General features: G+C 39.6%; 1 protein-coding gene across 9 annotated transcripts in view; it reads left to right on the top strand.

The window, feature by feature from the left end:
- Positions 1-25406, top strand: part of Spn (Spinophilin) — a 420033-nt gene that overhangs the window by 268316 nt on the left and 126311 nt on the right. For all 9 annotated transcript variants that reach the window (XM_067786891.1, XM_067786895.1, XM_067786894.1 and 6 more), the window contains one exon: positions 2204-3572. In XM_067786891.1, coding sequence (XP_067642992.1) covers positions 2204-3572 — 1369 coding nt within the window. The remainder of the gene's footprint in view (positions 1-2203; positions 3573-25406) is intronic.

Raw genomic sequence — 25406 nt, 5'->3', positions numbered from 1 at the left:
TTATTCGAACTGCCATTACTATTTGCTAAAATAGTAACTTGCCAAATTGTTACAATAAATGTATGAAATCGATTCGATGCGATCGATATCGCATGAGCAGAATTACAATTAATAATAATTTTCCCGATAACGATTAACAGTGATCATAATTATTACTACAACAAACACCATTGCAACAATAGTCATTTAAAAAATCTAAATGTACGATTACTAAGTATAGTTTTAATCTCAAATGCCTAAGTGAACGATTATAGCACTACGAACTCTCGATTTCGCAATATAATCCTTATCACCGAGTACTGGGGTGGGCGGCCACAGTTTTATAAGACTGAATAGTTTAATGTCATTAGGTCAACATATTTATCTCAAGGACCGCTCAAGCGCTGAGTGCAGTACACCAAACAGGCGGCTTGCAAACCTTGTCCAGGTATAGGCTCTCAATAATATTCAACTAAAGGCCAAAGAAAATTAGTTGTGGTATTTTCTTGGTAATAAAAAAACTAAGCGAAAATCATAAGCGCCAAGTTAAGAGCTATGTGGTTGAAGCACATCCAATGAGGTGCGATCCACAAGGCGGTATACGGTTTGGTATTGCGATATTCTCTGCGCAATATCGCTAGTAGGAAAAATACGGATACTGTATAGTTGGGCGGGGCCTTGACTTTTAACGTAATGGTAGCGCCAGTAGTTCTTACTTTTCATTACTAAAGCGAGCGTTCCAAGAACCTAAATATAAAGCCTAGCAAAAAGTTTACCTACGTCGTTTAGTATTTTTAATACACGAGTCGTTTTTCCGGCAGATTTTTTTGGTAAACAACTAGCAGACCATCGATATTTTTATTAAAGGTATTGCACGGCAGAGAGCCCTAGAAGATAATAATATATTAGTTTCTGCTCCCTATGTATACCTCTTACGTCGCAACTTAAACAAACGAAATATCTACGATGAAGGTCAGCAAAGGATAGAAATATGAATAATTGATTAAGAAGAGCAACGATCTATTTTTAATGACCAGGTCTAAATGGGCTACAACGTGAAAGCTGGAATCTTTACAAACCGAAGTTTCCGCTATTAAGATGGAAAAGAAGGTGGTGATGAGTTGGCACGACTAAGATAGTTATCTCTACAGGTACATATGCCTATGTAAAGGTCTACGGGTTAACAAGGAAGGAGCAGATGATATTATTGCACCCCTGTATTTGATGAAGCTATCAAAATTAGGAAGATGAGTCGATTCATAACCCCATTTTTGATAGTCAGAACTGAAAGAGGGGTCTATTTTCCCTAACTCCGTAGGGTAATTTGGTGGTAGACGATCTCATCCGAAAAGGTTTGACACCACATACTAAAGACAATCCTGCTTTTCGTATTCCTGCATGAGTTGTTGGCCTTCCTTCTTCTGTCTGATACGATGAAGTACCTCGTTATTATGAAGACTGACGGGAGGAACAAGAAATAAGAAAGCATCGATTGAATTATGTTGATGTCGGGCCAAGCCGACACCTTTACCTTATAATGACCTGGTGAAAAGAGGACTAGAAACTACCGGCACTTACTGGAGAACAAGCAACGATCTAGCGAGCTCTACCTACGACACTCCTTTTCCTCCCATTTCTCTCTCTTTCTCCATCTCTATTTCTCCCTCTCTTTCTCCCCCTCTCTCTCTCTTTCTCCCTCCCTCTCATTCGTTTTGATGTAAATATGTCGTTTTGATATGAATCTCCATACAAATAGGAAAAAATTTAATTGTTGCAAAAACTATATACATAACCCACTTTTGTAATTGGGTGATTAGTACCTTGGTAAAAAATAGTTTAAATCTTTAAGTGGAAACTATTGAGAAATAGTCCTAGGAGATGATTTCAAGTCAACGTAATAAAGGGTTTGTTGCATTTCTTAAATTCGCCATTCGAAATTTCGTTAGAAATCTGCAAGTGGAAGGGATCTGCATTAAAAGGTCAACTTTTTCAAATTAGTTAAATGTTGCGTTTAGGTGTGGACCTCCACATTTGTGTGTACTTCTGAGTAAAAAAGTTTTCTGGTTGTTGTCTGAACGAATCTAAAAATCTTTGGTTTCAAAAACTTCAAAATTCGCGTTTGGAACCTTAGACCTACCTTAACATAACTGTGTATAATGTACTTTTGATAAAATTAACTATGTGCCATTCAACTAATTCATTCCTTTTCATTCTTTACTTACAGGACGCTCCAACAAAATTGAACGTCAAGATGTCACTGCCGATATCATGACACAAAATCAGAAACAACAAATCAAAAATCAAATTCAGGTACAAAATCATTCCAACAACATGTCACCACAACGTTCATCATCTGTTACATCATCAACATCATCAAAGCGCATCTCATCAAGCATCACTGTGCAATTGCCAGCTGCTGGCTTGGGCTCACGTCCATCCAGCATCATTTCAACTAGCACCAGCCTTGACGAGGGCGGCTTCAATGAACCCTCACCAGAGATTAAAGCCAAACTAAAACCCGTATATGATTTTGAAACGGCGAATGGTCGTAGTATTAGCGGTGGTGGTGTTGGTGCCGAAGTGGATGAATGCGACCACAGTCAGCTCACAACGGATGAGATGGACAAACACAGCTTAAACTATGTTGATGTGGGTTATCGTCTTAATCCGGATGGAAGTGAATCACATGAAGTATTCGGTGAATCCGAACTTTACGATACAGCCAAAGTGACTGATATGCATAAGAAATTTCATGCTAATGGATTTGCGCAAGAAACCACTACAGTTTATGCCACCATCAAAACGGAAGTTAAAACTGCAGTTGAACTCTACTACCCCGGCGGTAAGTTGCCCAGAGAAAGAGAACGGGAGCATGAACGTATCGGTGGTGGTGGTATTTTAAATTCTCCAACAAAATCTGTAAGTGGCTCACCAGTGAAATCTGCAGCGATCTCTTCACCACCGGTTGGCGTTGTATCGCCTATTTGTCGGCGTAGCTCTGATGTGAGCATAACATCAACACCACCCATTTCACCAACATCTATTGGAAGCGGTAGTGGTAGTTGCAGTGGTACCGGCACCGCAAATTCAACTTCAACTAGCCACACAACAACAGCTACACGTTCAATATCTTCAATTGCGGTAGCATTGGGTCAGACTAAAGGAGTGGTGGTGGCAGCTGCTGCAGCAATTGCAGTGCTTGAAACACACGAAGAATTTGATAGCTCTGAATTGCCAGCATTGCCAGAGCGACCACCACCTACTTTAAATGCAACACCAAGCAATACAACACTAACCCCAACAACAATGAGCGATAATAAATGTAGTGCTTTGGATACGCAAGATTTGGAATATGCGGATAGTAGCGCTGGTGAAGATGAAGATGATTTGATGCGCGCTATTGAAGACGAGGAGGACGATGATGTGCATGTAGATTTATGTGAAGCTCCATTGGCATCTGTGGCTGAAGAGGAGGAAATTGAGGAAGCCAAAGTCATAATTGCAGCGATGCCTGCAGAGGTGGTAATACCACGTGAAGATAGCCTACCCGATGCTATGACCGCAGACGAAGCAGAACGTTTGTTGAGCTCAAGGTAAGTGCACTGTAATGAAAACTTTTGATATTTGGGCATGCTGAATAATTGTGGTTAAATACGTATTTATGGATTAATTAAATTTCAGGTTAAATTATTAAATTTTAAGTAAATAAAAATTTTAGGAGTTTATTTGTAGACGTGCTATTTTCTATTTTAATTAAAAATTTTCACTATCGTAATTTAAGTACAAAGCATTTTTGGTTAGTTTAGTAATTCTAACAATTTATTGCCAATTTTGCGCTGCGAATAGCCCACTTCTGACTGCATATTGTCACACTTATACATGCGAATGTGTATAGGTATGTATTTTGTTATTAAGCTGGCCTTTTAGACATGAAAAATAGCAAATCACTGTTATATATGTGATTCTACAAACAATTGCTATACGCACGTATATATTATGTGTATTCGGACGGGTTATATCACTATTATTCTTTACCTTTACTTTATACAAAATGAATATCATCCTTTGAGCAAAACAGCCGATCTACTAGACCGATATTCCTAATTCAAATCTTAAAATGGCAAATGTCTGCCCCAGATTTACATAGGATTCGAGAAGAAATCGTAAGCTATAGATAATACTGCGCTCAAATTGAATGTCGAAAAGCTCGCGTGATGCCGATTCTGGAAGAAATTCTAGAAATCGTAAGTTCTACCTTATTCCTTGATTTTATAGGATACAATTTTTTTTTGTTTTTTTTGTAGGAAATTGGGCCAAGTAACGGCCTATGACAAAACTACTATTTTTGATTTGATTCGCTTGAAATTGGGTACTTTGATAGCCTAGGTTGCTATTTGGGAGGCCTTTTTGCCGGAAAATGAACCAGTTCAATAAAATATTTTTTAAGATGCGGGTTGCTTTTAACCTACATTAACATTGGGAACACTTGGCGTAGGTATCCGGCCCTTTAAAAAAATATTATTTATGGTTAGTAAGTCATTCATGCTTAGAATGTGCTTTATCTTCGAATGCGAAGATTGTGTGTGGGTAATAATAATATGGGGCCAAAGGTTATGCCTGTTAAGAGAGGGCCACTCCATAATTACTAACCACCATTTAAACATGATAACATGATTTTCATAATGGGTTATACCTTCTTTTAGACATCTTTTAGGTAATAACCTTGTAAATAAATGTGTGCATTTTTTGGTCCCATATTAATTCGATACGTCCTTTCTTCCTTTAACGGGTGTGAGTAGTGACTCTGTCCTGACAGGGATGACGTCGAAACTTGTCAGAATGCTTAGAGGCTTTTATCTCTCGTTGTTGTAACGATAAGGACACTCCCCGATGGCCGACCATCTCGGGAACGGTTAAGTATAACCACATGAAACCTTCATGGCCATACCGCCCACCCACCAACTAGACCCATGAAGAACTTGGTGTCGCCAGAGCCTCGGCTGTTGAAGAAACATGGTTCGCCACGGGTAGGTGCGGTTGACAATTGGGTTGGATAAGCTATATATTGCACTGGCAACCACTTGCGAGTGTTGCGCTATACAACCCCTTGAATAAATTTGGTATTTTAGTCGCCTCTTACGACAGGCATACCTGCCGCGGGAATATTCTTAGCCATCTTTTAGATGTTGTACGGAAGGCCACCTTGTTCTAACCACCGCCAATCGCTGCGTCTCTTCCAAATTCTTGCCGAATGTGTCCGCCAAACCGGAGCTTTGTAGAAGATACTGGCTTGACCACCATATCATACAGCCAGTGCTGGTGGATGCAGCTTATGATGTCGACTTTGAGAATCTCAACAAGACATAATCCCGAGCCGATTGTATCGCTCAAAAGTTGTCATCCTACAAGCAGCTCTTTCAGAGCGATTGCTCTTCAATCACTTATTTTGGTGAGTGGTAGAAGCCAACCCCGGGTCTAGGGGCCGGTATTACGCAAAGGATGATTCCACCGACGAGATATTCAAGGCTATCCACCTTCACGCTACCCCGATTTTATCAAACTATTTTTGGATCCATACTGTTCACTTCCAGAGGGCGACTTAGGGTCGGCGTTTAAGTACAACTTATCTCCTTTAGCATCTATAAATATTCACAGCTCTCTTAGCATAGTTTCAAACGACTAGCTCAACTGCTGGCTAGATAGTCACACAATATTGCAGCAATTTGCAGGCGCCTACTGCTCTTACGACTGTTTCCAAAAGATACAACCTCCGTAGTTTTCGAAAAGGGCCAATAGCAGTGGTCAGAGATGATAGACAAAAGCGCAAGGCTTGAAACCTCTTCTATAACTGCAGTAGCAAAAGTAGTTTCATAGTCCTTGAAATATATTTCTAACCTTTGGCTCATATATAGCATTTTAGCTAATTATTGCCACTATAACCACTATAACCACCACTTATTTAGCTTTAGCTACATTCATTTTATGTTGCTGAAAAAAAAAAATAGGATTCAGAAGTACAGGATTGGCTTCTAATTCACTGTAAATATCTGTTGAGAGAGGGTGGGCGATAGGCCTCATGTATTTACATACGAACACTATTTTACGTTCATGGAACCCCTTGGTGGCGGTGTTTCCTTCACATTAAGTTATCACTTCAACTTGCTATCTGCATTACTCATTGATCTCTTGTACTATGATTCTTCCGCAGGTAAACCCTGTTAGCTTATGTAACACGACTTCATATACCCAGACATGTATTGTATTCCCAAGCGCCCAATCAATCAGAGAGGTTGTTGTCAGCGGGTGTTTGTCATTTTCAATTGCTGACGCGACATCTGCCCAAGTAGTTTGTTGTTGACGATTATTTTAGGTGGGTAGAAGGATCAACAAAAAATGTTGTCCAAAATAAATTCATCATGAGCGTCAAATTAAGCGACGTTCTTTTACAACTTTTTTAGACTCAGTCTAATCTACCAACCACTATAAGGTCCTTTTTAAACGGTTTTATTTAGCTTGACTTGACAGGCTGGCTGGCACGAATTTTGTAATTGAAATTTAAGTAACTTCCCGATAAGCTACAAGCGTGAAACTTGGAATACAGTTCAGAACCCGATGACAATGCAATAATAAGAAAACAACTCCAATGGGTGTCGCATGGATCGAAATATTTCCAAAAATCGTATTTGTGGTCCGATTTGTCTTGGAACACATAATACATACATGAATAGAAACCGACATATGAAAAAAAATCGCTGCTAGGTGGCGCAAGGATAGAGATATTAAACAAAATCGTATTTGTGGTTCGATTTGGTTCATATTGGAACACATTATACATACAAGAATAGAAAGACCCGCTAGGTGGCGCAAGGATCGAGATATTCAAAAAATCGAAATTGGGTCATATTTGGAACACATTATACATACAAGAATAGAAAGAGACCTATGAAAAAAATCACCGCTAGGTGGCGCAAGGATCGACATATTCAAAAAAAAATCGTATTTGTGGTCCGATTAGGCTCATATTTTGAACAAATACATGAATTGAAAGCGGCCTGTGAAAAAAATCGCCTCTATGTGGCGCAAGGATCGAGATATTCAAAAAAATCGTATTTGTGATCCGATTTGGTCCATATTCAGGGCACATAATACCTATATTTAGAACAAATATTACATATAGTCCGGTAGAGGTGACATCAAAATATTTTGGAGTTCGAGGAGGGACAAGCATACGTTGTGCAGAGTCGAGTAAAGTCTTTGGAAGGATTATGTATTGAGGTCTTAGATTGTAACAAATTGTCAGGAAAGAGTCCGTGTAATAATGAGTCACTAAATGAACTAAATAGAATGTGAAATAATGGGCAATTAAATAAAGACTAAAAACTTGAAAATAAAATAATTAAAAACATTTTTTTAAGTTAAACGGTTTTATTGAAAACAACACTTACATTAAGTAATAATAATACTAAAAGCTAGAAAATAATTAGCTAGGTCCTATGTATCAGTCATCACACTCCTCATCAATCTAGGGCGTTGATCAGACAATTAAATAAAAGCGTTGGACTCGTAAAATTTCTATTGATAGTCACAAGTAAGACCAACTGAACCTTAATCATGTTATGCTACGCCTCACAATTTTAGACATTTCACGCGCCCAACGATTTTATTTGTCTGATCAACGCCCTAGATTGATGAGGACTGTGATGACTAGCACCTAGGACCTACCTAATTATTTTCTAGCTTTTAGTATTATTATTACTTCATGTAAGTATTGTTTTCAATAAAACCGTTTGACTTAAACATTTTAATAAATTATTTTATTTCAAACCAAACCACTGCCCAACCTATTAGGAGAAAAAAAGCTTGGCTGTCACTTCGAAAATGTCCTATCTAAGAATATGTTTTGCTTCAAAAATGACCTACATATCTCAGAATTCGGCTAAATAAGGCTCTGTCCCAGACTATTTTTCATAAACGCATAGAGCGTCAAATCATTTTCTGAGATATAGAGTTTTTGAATAAAATTTTCAATAAGGCCATTCTTTAAACAAATTCTAAAATAGAGCGTTTTCAAACGTTTTCTAAAATAGGTCGATTGGAAGTCCATTGTTAATGGACAAACATTTAAAAAAAAAAAGAAATTTTGACAAGGAAAAGTTTAAGAAATTTCAATTTATTTTTGGTGCTTTTGACGTGGGTTCTAACATAAATAATTTTTTTGTTTGCTCGAAACTTATGCAAAACATGCCCACAGTGCATTGCCATCAAACATCAAGGATTTCAGCTGCAAACTCCAATTTTCATATATCTACATTTTCTACCCCAAATCAGATTGCTGCATATGTGGCATGCAACGTCCTTAACGCTACTTATCTCATAATGTATTCAACAACAATTTTAAAAAGCATTTAAAACTTTTAGCAAAATGATCTAAAACCCCGCTGAATAAGATGAAATTATGTTTGCTGCAAAAGCAAATCATAACTTAAATATGCACATAAGCAATTATATATGCACATGCATAATTTAAGTGTCACTGAAAAATAAATGATTTTTAGTTTGCGGCGAAAATACGAAAAATTACATTAGCTCACTTTCCGCACATTTGTTTTCAAAGTGTGTTTGTGTTTATATTTCGTCCCCACACACAAAAACACACATGCAAAAAGCTAAGTAAATAATATTTACGTTGCATTTAGATAATACCGCGTAATTTGAATAATTTATACGCTCTCCTTTTTTTCTGCAGGTGCAGGTCCCCCACAATGGGTGCTTAAAAGCACTCGGTTATCAAGTGTGTGTGTGTGTTATTCTTTCTACATTCACAAGCGGTATTGAGTGTGCATAAAAAGAAGCATACTTAGGGGCGTTGTAGTGGTTATGCACTTAACCGCTGTTAGAATGCTGTCATCAAAACTTGTTTTTAAAGCACAAAATCATTTGATTATTTTATGAATGAAAATTGCTATTTGCATTTGTCGTAACTGCTGTTTTTTGGTCAAATAGGGTGCTTTGTATTCCTTCTTTTCTTAAAAATTAATGTTTTTGTTTATAGACAAGCAGTGGCAGTTCTTATAAAATTTCATCAATAAATTCCTTTTCTTTTACGATAATTTAAGAAATAGAAATCTAAATAAAAAGTTCGAAATTGTTGTAAATTTTTTTTCGAATTTTTTCGAAAAGGTTTTTGAGATATGTTACAATATTCTTGGAAAATTTTAACTGAAACTATACAAACATATCTCAAAAACCTTTTCGAAAAAATTAGAAAATTATGAAAAAATATTACGACAATTTCGAACTTTTTATTTAGATTTCTTTGAACTTTTTGTAGTATGCAGTTTTGTAGCCCAATCTATTTTAGTCTAACATAGTCCAAGTCTCTCAAAGTTCGCATTGATTTATGATATGTTTTTTTCCTAAGTGTGCTTCAGATTTGTACATAGATGTGTTATCGCCGAGGCAAAGACTGTTTATCGATTTGTTGTCAATGTGTTATAATTTTCCTAATGATAACAAAGGTTATTTATGAATTACTGTTTTTTTATCGACTAGTTATCGACAAGTTATCGATATGGTATCAAAAGGCTATCGAAAACTTATAATTTGTTATTGAAAGGATTATATTATCCAAAAAACATCGAAAACTTATCGATAGATTATCGAAAAATGATTTATATGGTACCAAACATTTCTCAAAAACTTATAAATTTGTTATCAAACAGTGATCGATGAGTTATAGACTTTTTATAGAAAAGTTTTCGATATAGTTATCGGAAAATTATAAATTTGTTATCAACAACTGACCGCCATGTTATCGAAAACTTATTTGTTATTTATTGAAAAGTTATCCATATGTTATCGCTATGATATCAAAAAGTTATCGCAAACTTTTAAATTTTAAACCAACAACCGATCGATATATTATCGAAAAGTTACTGGTTATATTTCGGAAAGTAATGCATATCGTCTGCCTGCGCTAACGAAAACAGTTGTGTTTTTTCAAATTTTTTTTTATTTCATATTTTATTATCACTATATAGAGGCGGCCACCGTGGTGCGATGATAGCGTGCTCCTCCTACCACACCTTATGCCCTGGGTTCACACCCCGGGCAAAGTAACATCAACATTTTAGAAATAAGGTTTTTCAATTAGAAGTAAATTTTTCTAAGCGGGGTCGCCCCTCGGCAGTGTTTGGCAAACGCTCCGGTTGTATTTCTACCATGAAAAGCTATCAGTGAAAACTCATCTGCCTTGCAGATGCCGTTCGGAGTCGGCATAAAACATGTAGGTCTCGTCCCGCAAATTTGTAGGGAAAATCAAGATGAGCACAACGCAAATTGGAAGAGAAACTCGGCCGTAGATATCTTCGGAGGTTATCGCGCTTTACATTTATTTTTTTATTTTATATAGAGCCCACATTTCTGCACATGCCGTTTTTTATATCTCTTTTGGTTTTGAAGTGTTCGAAAACAACTATGTGCTCACAGTAATAGAAGTACTCTGAAAAACGGCTATGTACTTACTTGCTTATAATTTTTTTAATCGCTGGCGAAAGTGCTTTGATTTCAATGTAAAAAATAATTACAAACGATCTCGCTGCCAAGTCACCCGGTTCTATGAACCGGAGCGACTCGGGATTTTTCCCGACCAAGGACTGTCATTTCAGCGTAACCCCATTTAATTTGTTGCGTCCCTCCCACAAATTGTCATCTTCCCAGCAAATCCTTACAGCGCCTAAGCAAGCCACAACAAGTACCCGCTGCTGCTCGGGCACCATGGCGCCACCAGGTCATACGGCCACTCCTACTCATAACTACAATCTCCGTAGTAGAGTCGGTAGAAATGCCGTGCATCAGCCCCCGCCCCCCATCTTCTTCTCCCCTTCTTTACGGCACTAGCACTCGAGTAGGTCAGAGAAACAGACTCTTGGCTCCCTACCACCTTTTACACCGTTTGCGTTTATCACCCACCACTCAGTGCAATATAATCTATTTGATCCCGACATCGGCATTACGCTACCGACTGTCTTACACCCTAAAATCCTGGGTGTGACGTTCGATCAGGATCTACATTTGGGAGAGCATAGAACCGCAATGTACCGAAACTCCAGAGCCGTAATAAAATCCTCAAATCTCTTTCCAGCAGCACTTGGGGTAAAACCAAAGAAGAAACGCTCGTACTACTAACAAAGCAATTGGCCGGTCGATTGCATGCTACGCGCCCCCGATATGGTCGCCAAGCCTAAAGATTACTCACTGGAAGAAACAGAACTGCCAAAATACTGCCCTCAGAACCGTTACGGGTGGGCTGTCTTCCTATGTCCCCAGAACACCACGTACACAATGAGGCAAGAGTACTCCCCATTAGGGAGAGAAATGAAATACTAAATAAACAGTTTCTGTTGAATACCCAGAAACCTGGGCATCCCAACAGGCATCTGATTGATGAATCTACACCTCCCAGAGGCTTAAGGGGTAATATCCGTAAGCATTATGAGGACTAACGGCAAAAGTTTCATGTATTTCCCTACCACCAAAAACAAATTTGAATCATGTTTGAAAGCCGCTATGTGCTATAAAACGGCGCAGATATTCACACATCAATAACATAGGTTGGGTTGGGTTAGGTGGTAGCTGCCCTGATAAGGATAGCTCACTTGGACAACACGAAGGTCCGTTGTGATACCACATACACCAAAAATAACGGTGACTTAGATCTAGGTACTTAGAGAATCGTTGGGTAGCAAAAATAAAGCTCCGAATGATACCGATCTCAACTTTGGATAAATCCTCGGTAGATCCAAGTGAGTCGCGACCGAAGTACTTTCGCCTAGGTCTGCAAAAGCTGGTGAATCAAGCATAAAGTGATTTGGTGATTCCACCTCATCAACCTCCATACAGCTGAAGCAGGATGGAGTTTCCAGTATATTGAGACGTACCGCATGGATACCCATGGGACAGTGTCCTGTCAAAACCCCAATGGCCATTGATAGGTGAGCCTTAGTGAACCCAATTATTTCAGCAGACCTCCTGCCATCCACTTTTGGCCAGAAAGATCTTGCTACGCTGCAAGACGCGGTGTCCGCCCATCGTTTGCTGAGCTGAATCGAGGCCCAGCTATGGAGGAGCAATCCACAGGTGGCCAGCGGAATCCCGAAATCCCTACAGCCACCTTCATCTGGTTCAGTTGTACCCATGTGGGCTAAGAGATCCGCTTGACAGTTACCGGGGATATCACTATGGCCCAGGACCCAGATAATCTTAATTGTAAAATAATTCGATCCAATCGCAAGCGAGGTCAGGCTCTTAACAAAAGACCCCCCCCCCCCCCCCCTCCCCCACAAAATTTTGCAAATGGACACCAGAAATAAGTTTTTTGGATCTCCTGAAAAGTTACTGAAAAACACATAACTGTTTTTGTGAGCGCAGCAACGATATGTTATTTAAAAGTATTCGAAAAGTTACAACAAGTTGTCCATAGATTAATCAAACAGCTATTAAAAACTTATAAGTTTGTTATGAAAAAGTGATCATAAGACATGTTAGCGAAAAGTTATCGATATGGTTTAAAAAATTTATCGAAAACTTATAAATTTGTTACCAAAAAGCGATCGATATCTTATTGAAAAGTTGTTGGCTATTTATCGAAAAGTAATCCATATTATAACAAAATCATTGATTTGTATTCGAAACGTTGTCGATATGTTATATACATATGTGTTACCAATTTGTTATCGGCATGCTATACATTCGTGATCGAACAGTCATTGATTTGTTATAAAAAAGTTATCGATTGACTATGCTCATACCCATTTTTTTAACCGATAAATGATTCCCCTTTATTTGGATCTCTAAATGCTGAATTTGGAATTATGTCGCATTGCACTAACTGTTATATGTTTATTTTTATACTCAGTTGAGCAGAGCTCACAGAGTATATTAAGTTTGATTGGATAACGGTTGGTTGTACATATATAAAGGAATCGAGATAGATATAGACTTCCATATATCAAAATAATCAGGATCGAAAAAAAATTTGATTGAGCCATGTCCGTCCGTCCGTCCGTCCGTCCGTTAACACGATAACTTGAGTAAATTTTGAGGTATCTTGATGAAATTTGGTATGTAGGTTCCTGAGCACTCATCTCAGATCGCTATTTAAAATGAACGATATCGGACTATAACCACGCCCACTTTTTCGATATCGAAAATTTCGAAAAACCGAAAAAGTGCGATAACTCATTACAAAAGACAGATAAAGCGACGAAACTTGGTAGATGGGTTGACGTTATGACGCAGAATAGAAAATTAGTAAGATTTTGGCCAATGGGCGTGGCACCGCCCACTTTTACAAGAAGGTAATTTAAAAGTTTTGCAAGCTGTAATTTGGCAGTCGTTGAAGATATCATGATGAAATTTGGCAGGAACGTTACTACTATTACTCTATATGTGCTAAATAAAAATTAGCAAAATTGGATGAAGAACACGCCCACTTTTTAAAAAAAAAATTTTTTAAATTCAAATTTTAACAAAAAATTTAATATCTTTACTGTATATAAGTAAATTAAGTCAAAATTCAACTCCAGTAATGATATGATGCAACAAAATACAAAAATAAAAGAAAATTTCAAAATGGGCGTGGCTCCGCCCATTTTCATTTAGTTTGTCTAGAATACTTTTATTGCCATAAGTCGAACAAAAATTTACCAATCCTTCTCAAATTTGGTAGGAGCATAGACTCTATGACGGTAACTGTTATCTGTGAAAATGGGCGAAATCGGTGGAAGCCACGCCCAGTTTTTATACACAGTCCACCGTCTGTCCTTCCGCTCGGCCATTAACACAATAACTTGAGCAAAATCCGATATATCTTCACTAAACTTAGCCCACGTACTTACCTGAGCTCACTTTTTCTTGGTATAAAAAATGGGCGAAATCTGACCATAACCACGCCCACTTTATCGATATCGAAAATTACGAAAAATGAAAAAAATGCCATAATTCTATACCAAATACGAAAAAAGTGATGAAAAATGGTAACTGGATTGGTTTATTGACGCAAAATATAACTTTGGAAAAAACTTTGTAAAATGGGTGTGACACCTACCATATTAAGTAGAAGAAAATGAAAAAGTTCGACAAGGCGAAATCAACAGCCCTTGGAATCTTGGCAGGAATACTGTTAGTGGTATTGCATGTATAAATAAATTAGCAGTACCCGACAGATGATTTTCTGGATCACCTGGTCCACATTTTGGTCGATATCGCGAGAACGCCTTCACATATACATCTAATGGCCACTCGCTTTTAAAACCCTCATTAATACCTTTAATTTGATATCCATATCGTACAAAAACATACCAGAGTCACCCCTGTCCCACCCTAATGGCGATATCTCGAAAAGGCGTCCACCTATAGACCTAATGCCCACTCCCTCTTAAAATGCTCAGTAACAGCTTTCGTTTGATACCCATATCGTACAAACATTCTAGAGTCACCCCTGGCCCACCCTAATGTCGATATCTCGAAAAGGCGTCCACCTATAGACCTAGTGTCCACTCCCTCTTAAAATGCTCAGTAACACCTTTCGTTTGATACCCATATCGTACAAACACATTCTAGAGTCACCCTGGCCCACCCTAATGGCGATATCTCGAAAAGGCGTCCACCTATAGACCTAATGTCCACTCCCTCTTAAAATGCTCAGTAACACCTTTCGTTTGATACCCATATCGTACAAACATTCTAGAGTCACCCCTGGCCCACCCTAATGGCGATATCTCGAAAAGGCGTCCACCTATAGACCTAATGTCCACTCCCTCTTAAAATGCTCAGTAACACTTTTCGTTTGATACCCATATCGTACAAACATTCTAGAGTCACCCCTGTCCCACCCTAATGGCGATATCTCGAAAAGGCGTCCACCTATAGAACTAATGCCCACTCCCTCTTAAAATGCTCAGTAACACCTTTCGTTTGATACCCATACCGTACAAACATTCTAGAGTCACCCTTGGTCCAGCTTTATGGCGATATCTCGAAAAGGCGTCCACCTATAGAACTAAGGATTACTCCCTTTTAAAATACTCTTTACCACCTTTCATTTGATACCCATATCGTACAAACACATTCTAGAGTCACCCTGGCCCACCCTAATGGCGATATCTCGAAAAGGCGTCCACCTATAGACCTAATGCTCACTCCCTCTTAAAATGCTCAGTAACACCTTTCGTTTGATACCCATATCGTACAAACATTCTAGAGTCACCCTTGGTCCACCTTTATGGCGATATCTCGAAAAGGCGTCCACCTATAGAACTAAGGATTACTTCCTTTTAAAATACTCCTTACCACCTTTCATTTGATACCCATATCGTACAAACACATTCTAGAGTCACCCCTGGCCCACCCTAATGGCGATATCTCGAAAAGGCGTCCACCTATAGACCTAATGCCCACTCCCTCTTAAAATGCTCAGTAACACCTTTCGTTTGATACCCATATCGTACAAACATTCTAGAGTCACCCCTGGCCCACCCTAATGGCGATATCTCGAAAGGGCGTCCACCTATAGACCTAATGCCCACTCCCTCTTAAAATGCTCAGTAACACCTTTCGTTTGATGCACATATCGTACAAACACATTCTAGAGTCACCCCTGGCCCACCCTAATGACGATATCTCGAAAAGGCGTCCACCTATAGACCTCATGCCCACTCCCTCTTAAAATGCTCAGTAACACCTTTCGTTTGATACCCATACCGTACAAACATTCTAGAGTCACCCCTGGCCCACCCTAATGGCGATATCTCGAAAAGGCGTCCACCTATAGACCTAATGCCCACTCCCTCTTAAAATGCTCAGTAACACCTTTCATTTGATTCCCATATCGTACAAACACATTCTAGAGACACCCCTGGTCCACCTTTATGGCGATATCTCGAAACGGCGTCCACCTATGGAACTAAGGATCACTCGTTTTCAAAATACTCATTAACAGCTTTCATTTGATACCCATATCGTACAAACACATTATAGAATCACCCCTGGTCCACCTTAATGGGGACATCTCGAAAAGGCGTCCACCGATAGACCTAAGGCCCACTCCCTCTTAAAATGCTCAGTAACACCTTTCATTTGATACCCATATCGTACAAACAAATTCTAGAGTCAGCCCTGGTCTACCTTTATGGCGATATCCCTAAATGGCGTTCATCCATAGAACTATGGCCTACTCTCTCTTAAAATACTCTTTAATACCTTTCATTTGATACACATGTTATACAACCACATTCCAGGGTTACCCCAGATTGATTTTCCTTATTTTGTCTCCATAGCTCTCAACTGAGTATGTTATGTTCGGTTACACCCGAACTTAGCCTTCCTTACTTGTTTTGATTGAAAGTTTATAGCAGTCAATCAAATTTGTTTCTATTTAAATTTAAATTACCACAAATACATTGAAAGCTTAAGTATTCCTTTTACGTGGGCGCCTTTTTAAAGGTTTTGCGGTCATTTACACCAGTCGCAAAAACAAAATCAGCTGCCATTTATGGAAATTTAGATACAAGAATGTACAGTAAACATACATTCATATTCTTACAAATACATTGACAGTCACACCTGTATCAGTCAACAGTTGATGGTGTATATTTCAGTTTTCTTTTTGCCGGTTGTGCGGTTTTTTTTACTTTCACCTACTCATTTGTATTTTGTTGCGTTAATGGCAAAATAAATATGTTTTTTATAGATGTACCTTTAAATGTACGGATGTACGTTCGTAACTACTTTAATGTACCTATTTATAGTGTCACCATTCACTATTTTGTGTCGCGTTTTGAAAAGCTCATTATATTTTGTTCTTTTGATTTGGTTATCATGTAGGTATGCGCCTTTTCAATTGCTTTGTATACTCACTGAGTTCCTTGACACTTTATAAAAGCCATGCTCGTTCACATGCTTTCACATATATTCCTATGTTCATATGTGTTTGCATGTGTATAAGTATGTACTTATGCGTAGACTTATGCTGCACTCTACTGACTGTCTGACCGAGTGACTGAGTGACTGCTTTGCCGGGAAACTGGCTGAATAAACCGGAACGATGTCATCAAAGTACACAATTTGTTTTAACTTTAAGCTTTTTGTATGTTTTCTAGTATGTTAGAATTAATTTTATTTATCTTAGGGAGCGGAAATAAATGGTTTAGTATTCACCAGAGGTTTTAGATTAAACTTAATTTAACATATTCAAATTAAGAATACAATTTTTATTATATGCTCATTTAAAATTTCTTCAATTAAATTTTCGTTTAAAATTTTGTCAAAATATCGAAAATGAAAAAAGAAGAATTTAATTGACGCAATTCGATAAAATTTCTGTTCACTGCTGTATGTTTAAAATCTGTTATTCTCAAAATTATGTGTCGATTTCGTTTCGGTCTCCGTTCCGTTTCTAATGTCAGCATCGATTCGAGTACTTACTGAGGGCACTCACAATGGACAAAAGTGTCTCCGAGTGGAAGTGGTTCGTAAAATTGTGATGGGCATCCTGTCTGCCTGGTCTATTACCTTTAGGATACCCATCCTAGAAAACCTTTTTTTTCAATTCCAAATCGTTGGCGGCTTTAATACTTTCTTCTACTAGCCTAGAAACCCTTGTCTAGGACTGCCTGCCTATCCGATATAATCTAGATACAATTCTAGGATAAACCTCTTGTCGGACGTGTTTCTGTGTGAAAAATTCCAGATTGAATTCTTGAAGCTCGGCCCATAGTTACCAGCTTCCATTTAAGCTTCCATCCAGTAAACCTTCGTGTACCAATTCAATGAGTCACAGTCAATAATTGCATTCCCCCATGCGGTTCTTAGCGTAGATATGGGACATTACGTCACGTAATTTCAATACCTGAATGCATATCAATTTTTTGATCATCTTTATAAAGGTTTCTTGCTAAAAAAACTTAAACTAATTTTAAGTTTAAGGATTAACAGTTATTTGATGACCAATATATATCTCTCCTCCAATATTATGAGATGTACTTAAAAGTTATGTGGGAAACTTGTTTTTTAGATAGGATGAGTTTAAAAAGTATAATAAAATAAAAATAGTGCATAAGGGGTAAGTGATTAAGACAGGAAAAGGGGGAGAGATGAAAACCTGAAAGAAAACGCTGCGTAAAGATTGTGAATGCAACTTGAGGAATAAAATAAGAACTTGTTGCCCGTTATTACTGGATTGAAGGAAAGAAAGCATAAAATGATGGAAGAGAAAAATAATGTGAAAGAAAAATATGAATGCAGAAGCAAAGGTTACTCACTGAGGAAAACAAAAAAAAATAATAATAATGAAGCTAACGTTATTTTGCGGAAAGGAGGGGAAAGTAAAGACAAGGAAAAGAATGAGAAGTAAAGCAAACGAAAGTAAAGGAAAATAAAAGGAGAGGAAAGAAAAAAAGAAAAGAAAAGATAGAGTGTAAGGAAAGTAAAAAAAGGAAATTAGGGAAAAGAAAAGGAAGAAAGGAAAGATTATGGTGTATTATTAGGAGCGTTCCATTGAGTTATTGAGGTCTGGCTCACGATCAAATCTCATTGGAACGATCTGGATCAACTTTATGAGAGCTGGCAGCACTAATATAAAACATCTGTTTTGTTGAAAATAAGAATAGAACAAGTAAGGAAGGCTAAGTTCGGGTGTAACCGAACATTACATACTCAGCTGAGAGCTTTGGAGACAAAAAAGGGAAAAATGAACCTAGGGTAACCCCGGAATGTGTTTGTATGACATGGGTATCAAATGGATGGCATTAAAGAGTACTTTAAAAGGGAGTGGGCCATAGTTCTATAGGTGGACGCCATTTCGGAATATCGCCATAAAGGTGGACCAGGGGTGACTCTAGAATGCGTTTGTACGATATGGATATCAAATTAAAGGTATTAATGAGGGATTTAAAAGGGAGTGGCCCTTAGATTTATATGTGAAGGCTTTTTCGAGATATCGACCAAAATGTGGACCAGGGTGTCCCAGAACATCATCTGTCGGGTACCGCTAATTTATTTATGTATGTAATACCACGAACAGTATTCCTGCCAAAATTCCAAGGGCTTTTGATTTCGCCCAGCAGAACTTTTTCATTTTATTCTACTTAATATGGTAGGTGTCACACCCATTTTACAAAGTTTTTTCTAAAGTTTTATTTTGCGTCAATAAACCAATCCGATTTCGTTCATTTTAAATAGCGATCTGAGATGAGGGCCCAGGATACCTCAAAATTTACTGAAGTTATCGCGTTAACGGACAGACGGACGGACATAACTCAATCAAATTTTTTTTCGATACTGATGAGTTTGATATATGGAAGTCTATATCTATCTCGATTCCTTTATACCTGTACAACCAACCGTTATCCAATCAAAGTAAATATACTCTGTGTGCAAAACACGCTGAGTATAAAAACGCAAAATTAAATAATGAGAAAATGGAAGAACAATTCTTTGAAGTAAGTAATGGTAAATATTTTAAAGGGATTAGCTATAACTTTTCATGTAATTATAAATGTATAGCTGATGTGTGCACCGTCATCGTCCGAATCGGCAAACACCAGGCAGGACGGAGGAACTTCTTTTTATAGAAACGTGGGTTGAAACCCATGGCCATGAGCTAGTCTTATACTGGAAGAGTAGATACATCACAGGGATAAATATTGTCATGCAGGACCGAAAATCGTCTCTCCTTCAATAACACTTATTGGCGATACCTCTTTAATGGGGTTAGAGTTAGTCGAGAGTTCGGCTTTTTATATAAAACAAATTTTTAGTTTATTTGCAACACCTTAATACATTTGTGCAAAAGCACTTTTAACTTTTATCACACTTTCCCAAAAAAAAAAAAAAATTACTCTTAAAATTAAAGTTTATGAGAATGTGCGTGTTTGCGGTTTTGGTGGCAAATTGACTATTCATTGATTTACGATTGCCCATACTTTCAGTTTTATAAATGCATATATTCACACCCTTGCACGCACATATAAATACACTTTTTAACATTTTTATATGCACTTACCGATCTTTTGAAAAATTGTGTGTATAAGGACGTCCTTTTGGTGTGACATATACATATATAGAGACTTGTGCCCGATTTTTGTGCACATAAATGTTCACAATGTAAGCGTATTTGTTTGCAGGCTCTACGAGCTACATAGATATAGCCATTGAAAAGTTTAAGTTTGTATGCAGTTTTGTGGTGGCATTTGTTCATTTGTTATATATTACCGTTAGTTAGGCAGTTCGTTCTATTGCAAATCACATTCCACCATGTGGTTTTTGTCATGCACGTAATCAAGGGCTAACTAACCTTTTTTGTTGTTTTGTGGTTTTCTTTCCGTCAGGTTGATTGGTCAATATCTGTTTGTGTGAGTGTACAAAGCAACAAATCGCATTAGGGATACATACATCCATATGTTTTTATAATCCAACGCTACATTGGAAATTCATATTGTTTGAATGATGGATCACAATCTCTATATAAGACAATCTTCTCTTCATAGATTACAATAATAATACGATTTTGTGTTGCGAGTAACTTAGGTTAGGTTAGGTTGAACTGGCCGGTCCACGAGGACCTCACATAGACTGATTGAGTCCGTAGTATTACCAGAAGTTTGTTTTAACGATCAAACTGAAAAACCCTATCAAAAACCAGGACTTATGTTATAAGATAACTCCGTCTTCTTGGCAAATACTAGAAGCTTCCTAGGACTTAAGCCACTTGCTGCTTCTAGATCTGACAGCTGTATCACTCCCAATAGCTGGAGTGTTTGCCTGGCAAGTGCAGGGCACGAGCACAGAATGTGCTCGATCGCTTCCTCCTTCAACCCGAACTTCCTACATCTGCTATCACTGACCAAGCCTAATTTAAAGGCATGTGACGCCAGAAGCCAGTGTCCAGTCAGAATACCCGTCATGAGTCTATAGTCCTCTCTTTTTTAATGATAGAAGCAACTTTGTTAGTCTAAGGTTGTAAGACCTACACATAATCTTCGACACTTTACAATCTCGCGCTTGAACCCACGCCTGTCCCGCCTGGTCGTTCATGTGCACCTCTCGCCTTCGCTTAATTTCGCCCAGTCTAATTGGGACGTCTACGGAGCAAGCTTCAAGGGATGCGCCATTTTTAGCTAGTTCATCCGCTTTTTCATTCCCGTCTATTCCCATATGCTCTGGGACACAATATAGATGTATGCTTCTCCCTGTCCCGATTCTCTCCAGGGACTGCTTACATTCTAACACGCATTTAGAGGCTGTGATATGCGAGATTATTGCCTTAATTGCTGCTTGACTGTCAATATAAAAGTTAACACGGTTGCATCTTAAGCTATTCTCTTCCAGGGTTTCTACTGCTTTGGTTACGGCTAATATTTCCGCTTGGGAAACGCTACAGTAATCCGGCAGCCGGTAGGATCTGCTTATTTCCGGATCACCACAGTATACCGCAGACCCTACTCCTTCCACTACTTTGGAACCATCTGTATACACATGTATCGCTTCGTCCGCCATTGGCGCACCTTTGCGCCAACCGCCCACCTCTATTGTGGCCTTAAGATCTCCCTCGAAGCGGAGATAGGGAATCAGGTAGTCTGTTCGCCTTGTTATTGATGACGCTATACTACTATGGCCATATGGTCGGCGCTCAAGCTGCCCCGAGGCACCGAGCCTGGTTGCAGTTGTTAATGCTATGTTCTTTCCTACCAGGTCTACAGGTGGAATGTGCAGAATGGCATACAGTGCAGCCGTCGGGGTTGTTTTCAGGGCTCCCGTAATGCTAAGTATCGATAGTTTGCATACCCCCTCTAATTTTTTGAGGTATTTTGTTTTTTGTGTGTCTTTCCACCAAACAAGAACTCCATAGTATAGAATAGGGCTTACAATCGCTGTAAAAACCCAATGAGATAGAGAGGGCGATAAGGCCCACGTACACCCCAGCATTCTTTTACATGCATATAGTGCCGTTGAAGCCTTCTTCACCCTCTCCTATACGTTGAGCTTCCATGACATCTTACTGTCTAGGATGATTCCTAGATATTTTGTGCAAGGTTTCTCCTGTAAGGTCACCCCTCCTAACTTAGGCCTGGCCCAATTTGGGACCTTGTACCTCTTTGTAAACAACACCATATCCGTCTTCTCCGCATTGACTTTCAACCCGACATTAGATGCCCAGGTATGAATATCCCGAAGCGCCCGATCCATTAAAGAACTAATCGTTGGAAGGCACTTTCCACTTATGACAATTGCAACGTCATCTGCGTAAGCCATACGTTTTACGGGTCCCTCATCGAATCGCCTGAGCAGTTGGTTGATGACCAGCGTCCACAGAAGAGGTGATAGCACCCCTCCCTACGGCGTGCCCCTGTCCACTGATTACGTGGCCTCGTACAATCCCCATTGTGATGTAATCTTCCTGCAATTTAACATGCAGCCGATCCATCTGGATAAGGCGGGATGTGCTTTAATGTAATTAAGACCATCCATAATCGCCCTTTTAGAAACATTATTGAAAGCCCCGGCAATGTCCAAGAAGACTCCTAGACTCCATACTACTTATATTCCAGGGATTTCTCTATGCTTATTACCACCCTGTGCAATGCGATGTCTACCGACTTGCCTTTGGTGTACGCATGCTGTGTTGTGGAGAGCAGCTTTTCATTCATGTTGGACTTTATGTACAATCTATCAGCCTCTCAAAAGTTTTGAGCAGAAATGGTGTTAAGCTAATGGGTGTATAGATTTGGGATACACGTGACCGATCTTCCCCGCCTGTGGTAGGAAAGCTACGCGAGCAGCTCTCCAAGAGTGCGGTACATGATCCAGCCTTATGCGCCCATCGAATATTATTTTAAGCCATTCCACGACTGCGATACTTGAAACTTGTAGCATGGTCGGGAATATACCGTCTGGGCCCGGCACTACCCGCTCCGTGATCGAAGTGTGAGTGCTGGCTCTTCTAAGCCGTCTGGGAACTGTGTGTCGAGAAGCACCTCAAGGGATTCCTCACTATTACGTGATCATTCCCCGTTCTCTTTCTTTATTAGTCCCTGGACAATGTTTTCCCTTGCTAGGACATTTTTCAACCGTGCTATTTCGCTGGAGCACTCTATGTCCGTACAGAAACTTTTCCATGTCATTCCCTTCGCCCTGGAAATTTCACGCTTGTAGATCCTCAGTAGATTCCTGTACTCGTCCCGACACGCTGCGCTTTCCGCGGTCTTTGCGAGCTTAAACATTTCTTTTACCTGTCTTCTTAGAAGACTCAGCTCATTGCCCCACCATGGCGGCTTTGCTTTTCCTCTGAATCTTCTTAGAGGGCAAGCTTTGTTATACGCAGTCATAAGCGAATTCATTCGACTCCTCCAGTTCCTCCAGATTGGCAACCTCTTTGGGTTGTCCCAGTTTTGTTTCTCCCTGTTTCTGGAATTTAGTTCAGTTCGTTGACCTAGGGTTTCTAAAGGTTCCTCCCTTCTCTACCCTCTTTAGGGGGATACTGAAGCTGATATACGCATGGTCGGAGAAGGATGGCCTATCAAGAACCATCCAATCATACCTTGATATATCACGCTTGGAGCTCAATGTTATATCCAGAACATTGCTGGATGTTGGACCAATGTATGTAGGGACATTTCCTCTGTTGGCTATCTGCAAATTGGTTTGCAGGATGTAACAAAATAGAGATTCGCCTCTCTCGTTCGTATCTGCTCCTCCTTACGCATTGTGGTGCGCATTTGCATATGCGCCTATGACCAACCGCCCTTTGCGCCCTTCCTCCTGTACTAGCCTCTTGCACTCCATAGGTGGAACCTCCGCAGCATGGGCCATGTAGCAGGACGCCAGGATAAATGCCTGCTTATTCTTTTGCTCAACGGCCACCGCTACGAGATCCTCAGTGGTGTAATTAGGCAGCATATATGAATGCAGCTGTTTCCTTACCATTACTACAGCTCGCACCCGTCCTTCTGTTTGCGCGTAGTAAACGCCAAACCCGCGCGCGCTAAGTCCAGAAACCTTTCCCCCGATGAGAGCCACGGCTCCTGGATCAGCGCCACGTCAAACGAACCCTCCTCAAGTGTTAGGAGGAGTTCGCTCGACGCCACTTTACTGTGTTGGAGATTTATCTGTAGGACTCGCAGCCCCATTGGGCTGCGAGCCGTGACGTTGTCGTCCTCCCCTTGCCCTTTTGGTTTAGAGTATTCGAGGCCCCCTTCAGCCTCTCGTAACTATTGTGCCGGGTGTTCCTCTGTGCGAGTCACAGCACCATTTGGCGGTTGGTCCTCTTCTAACACCTTCGTGGTGATGTCGGGGACCTCCACCTGTCTTTTTTCCCTTAGGCTTTTGAAGTCCTTTTCGACTTCGCCCACCTTTTAGCGTGTTAGGATTTTTATCCTCGGGACTTCTTTTCCTGAGTCGCATGTAAATTTTGCCAGTGCAATGGACATTTTGCCAAGCTGCGTGTACAAAATATCCTCCGCCTGCTTGTTTATTTTGAAGATGTAGAACTGACCTTCCTCGGTCAGTACAGTACAGTTAGTACCTTCCAATCCTGTGTCGGTATGTTCGGATTCTGATTCTGCAGAAGTCGCAGTGTATCCTCTGACTTCATCACGCATGGTATCCGTACCTTAACTTTTGGTACCGTGGGGATTTGCGCTTTATCCTCCACCTCAAACCGCGCATTCGTGCCTTGCCTTTGGAGGTTTGGAACCACTTCCTCCAGCCACCTCAAGCACGCGATGTTGTCGCACGCTATCATCTTCACGCCATTATACCATCCCCCCGAATCAAAGGTTGGAAGCGGCTTACTTGGTTGTTCCCACATCATCTTAAGCTGTAAGCTAATAAGCTCCCTTTCCACAGATCTGCATCTTTCAGTAGTCATTTGTCCGAAAGGACTGCTACGATCAACCAGCGCCACAGTCAGTGACTGCTTTGCCACGTCACTCATCTTCTCGGGAAAAGCAGGAGTCTTGGTGTTATCTCCATTTGGCACCTCCGAGAAAGCCGGAGTCTTAGCGTTAACTTCCTTTAGCACCTCCGAGAAAGCCGGAGTCTTAGCGTTATCTCCCTTTGGCTTATCTCCTACTTCCGTAGTTGGAACTTCCCACTGACTCGGAACTTTCGAGGTAGTTGCTACCTCGCTATTGGGCCCAGCTGCCATACAGCTTTGGGTCTATTTGTCTTGTCTATGCGACTGCCCTGCCTCGCGGCTCTAGGACTGGGTCCTTTCTGCTTCTTGAAAGCAGGCTTATTAAAGTTTTTTGTACTGTTGTTTTTCTATAAATTTATGTTATTCAATTTTTTTTTAAGTTAATAAAATTATTTTTAAATATTTAATTTTTTTTAATAATTAAATTTGTTTTAATTACAACTTCTTGCAGCAA

Source organism: Eurosta solidaginis, chromosome 5, assembly GCF_040869045.1.
Source record: "Eurosta solidaginis isolate ZX-2024a chromosome 5, ASM4086904v1, whole genome shotgun sequence".
Taxonomy (NCBI): Eukaryota; Metazoa; Arthropoda; class Insecta; order Diptera; family Tephritidae; genus Eurosta; species Eurosta solidaginis.
This window is presented reverse-complemented; position numbering and strand designations above follow the sequence as displayed.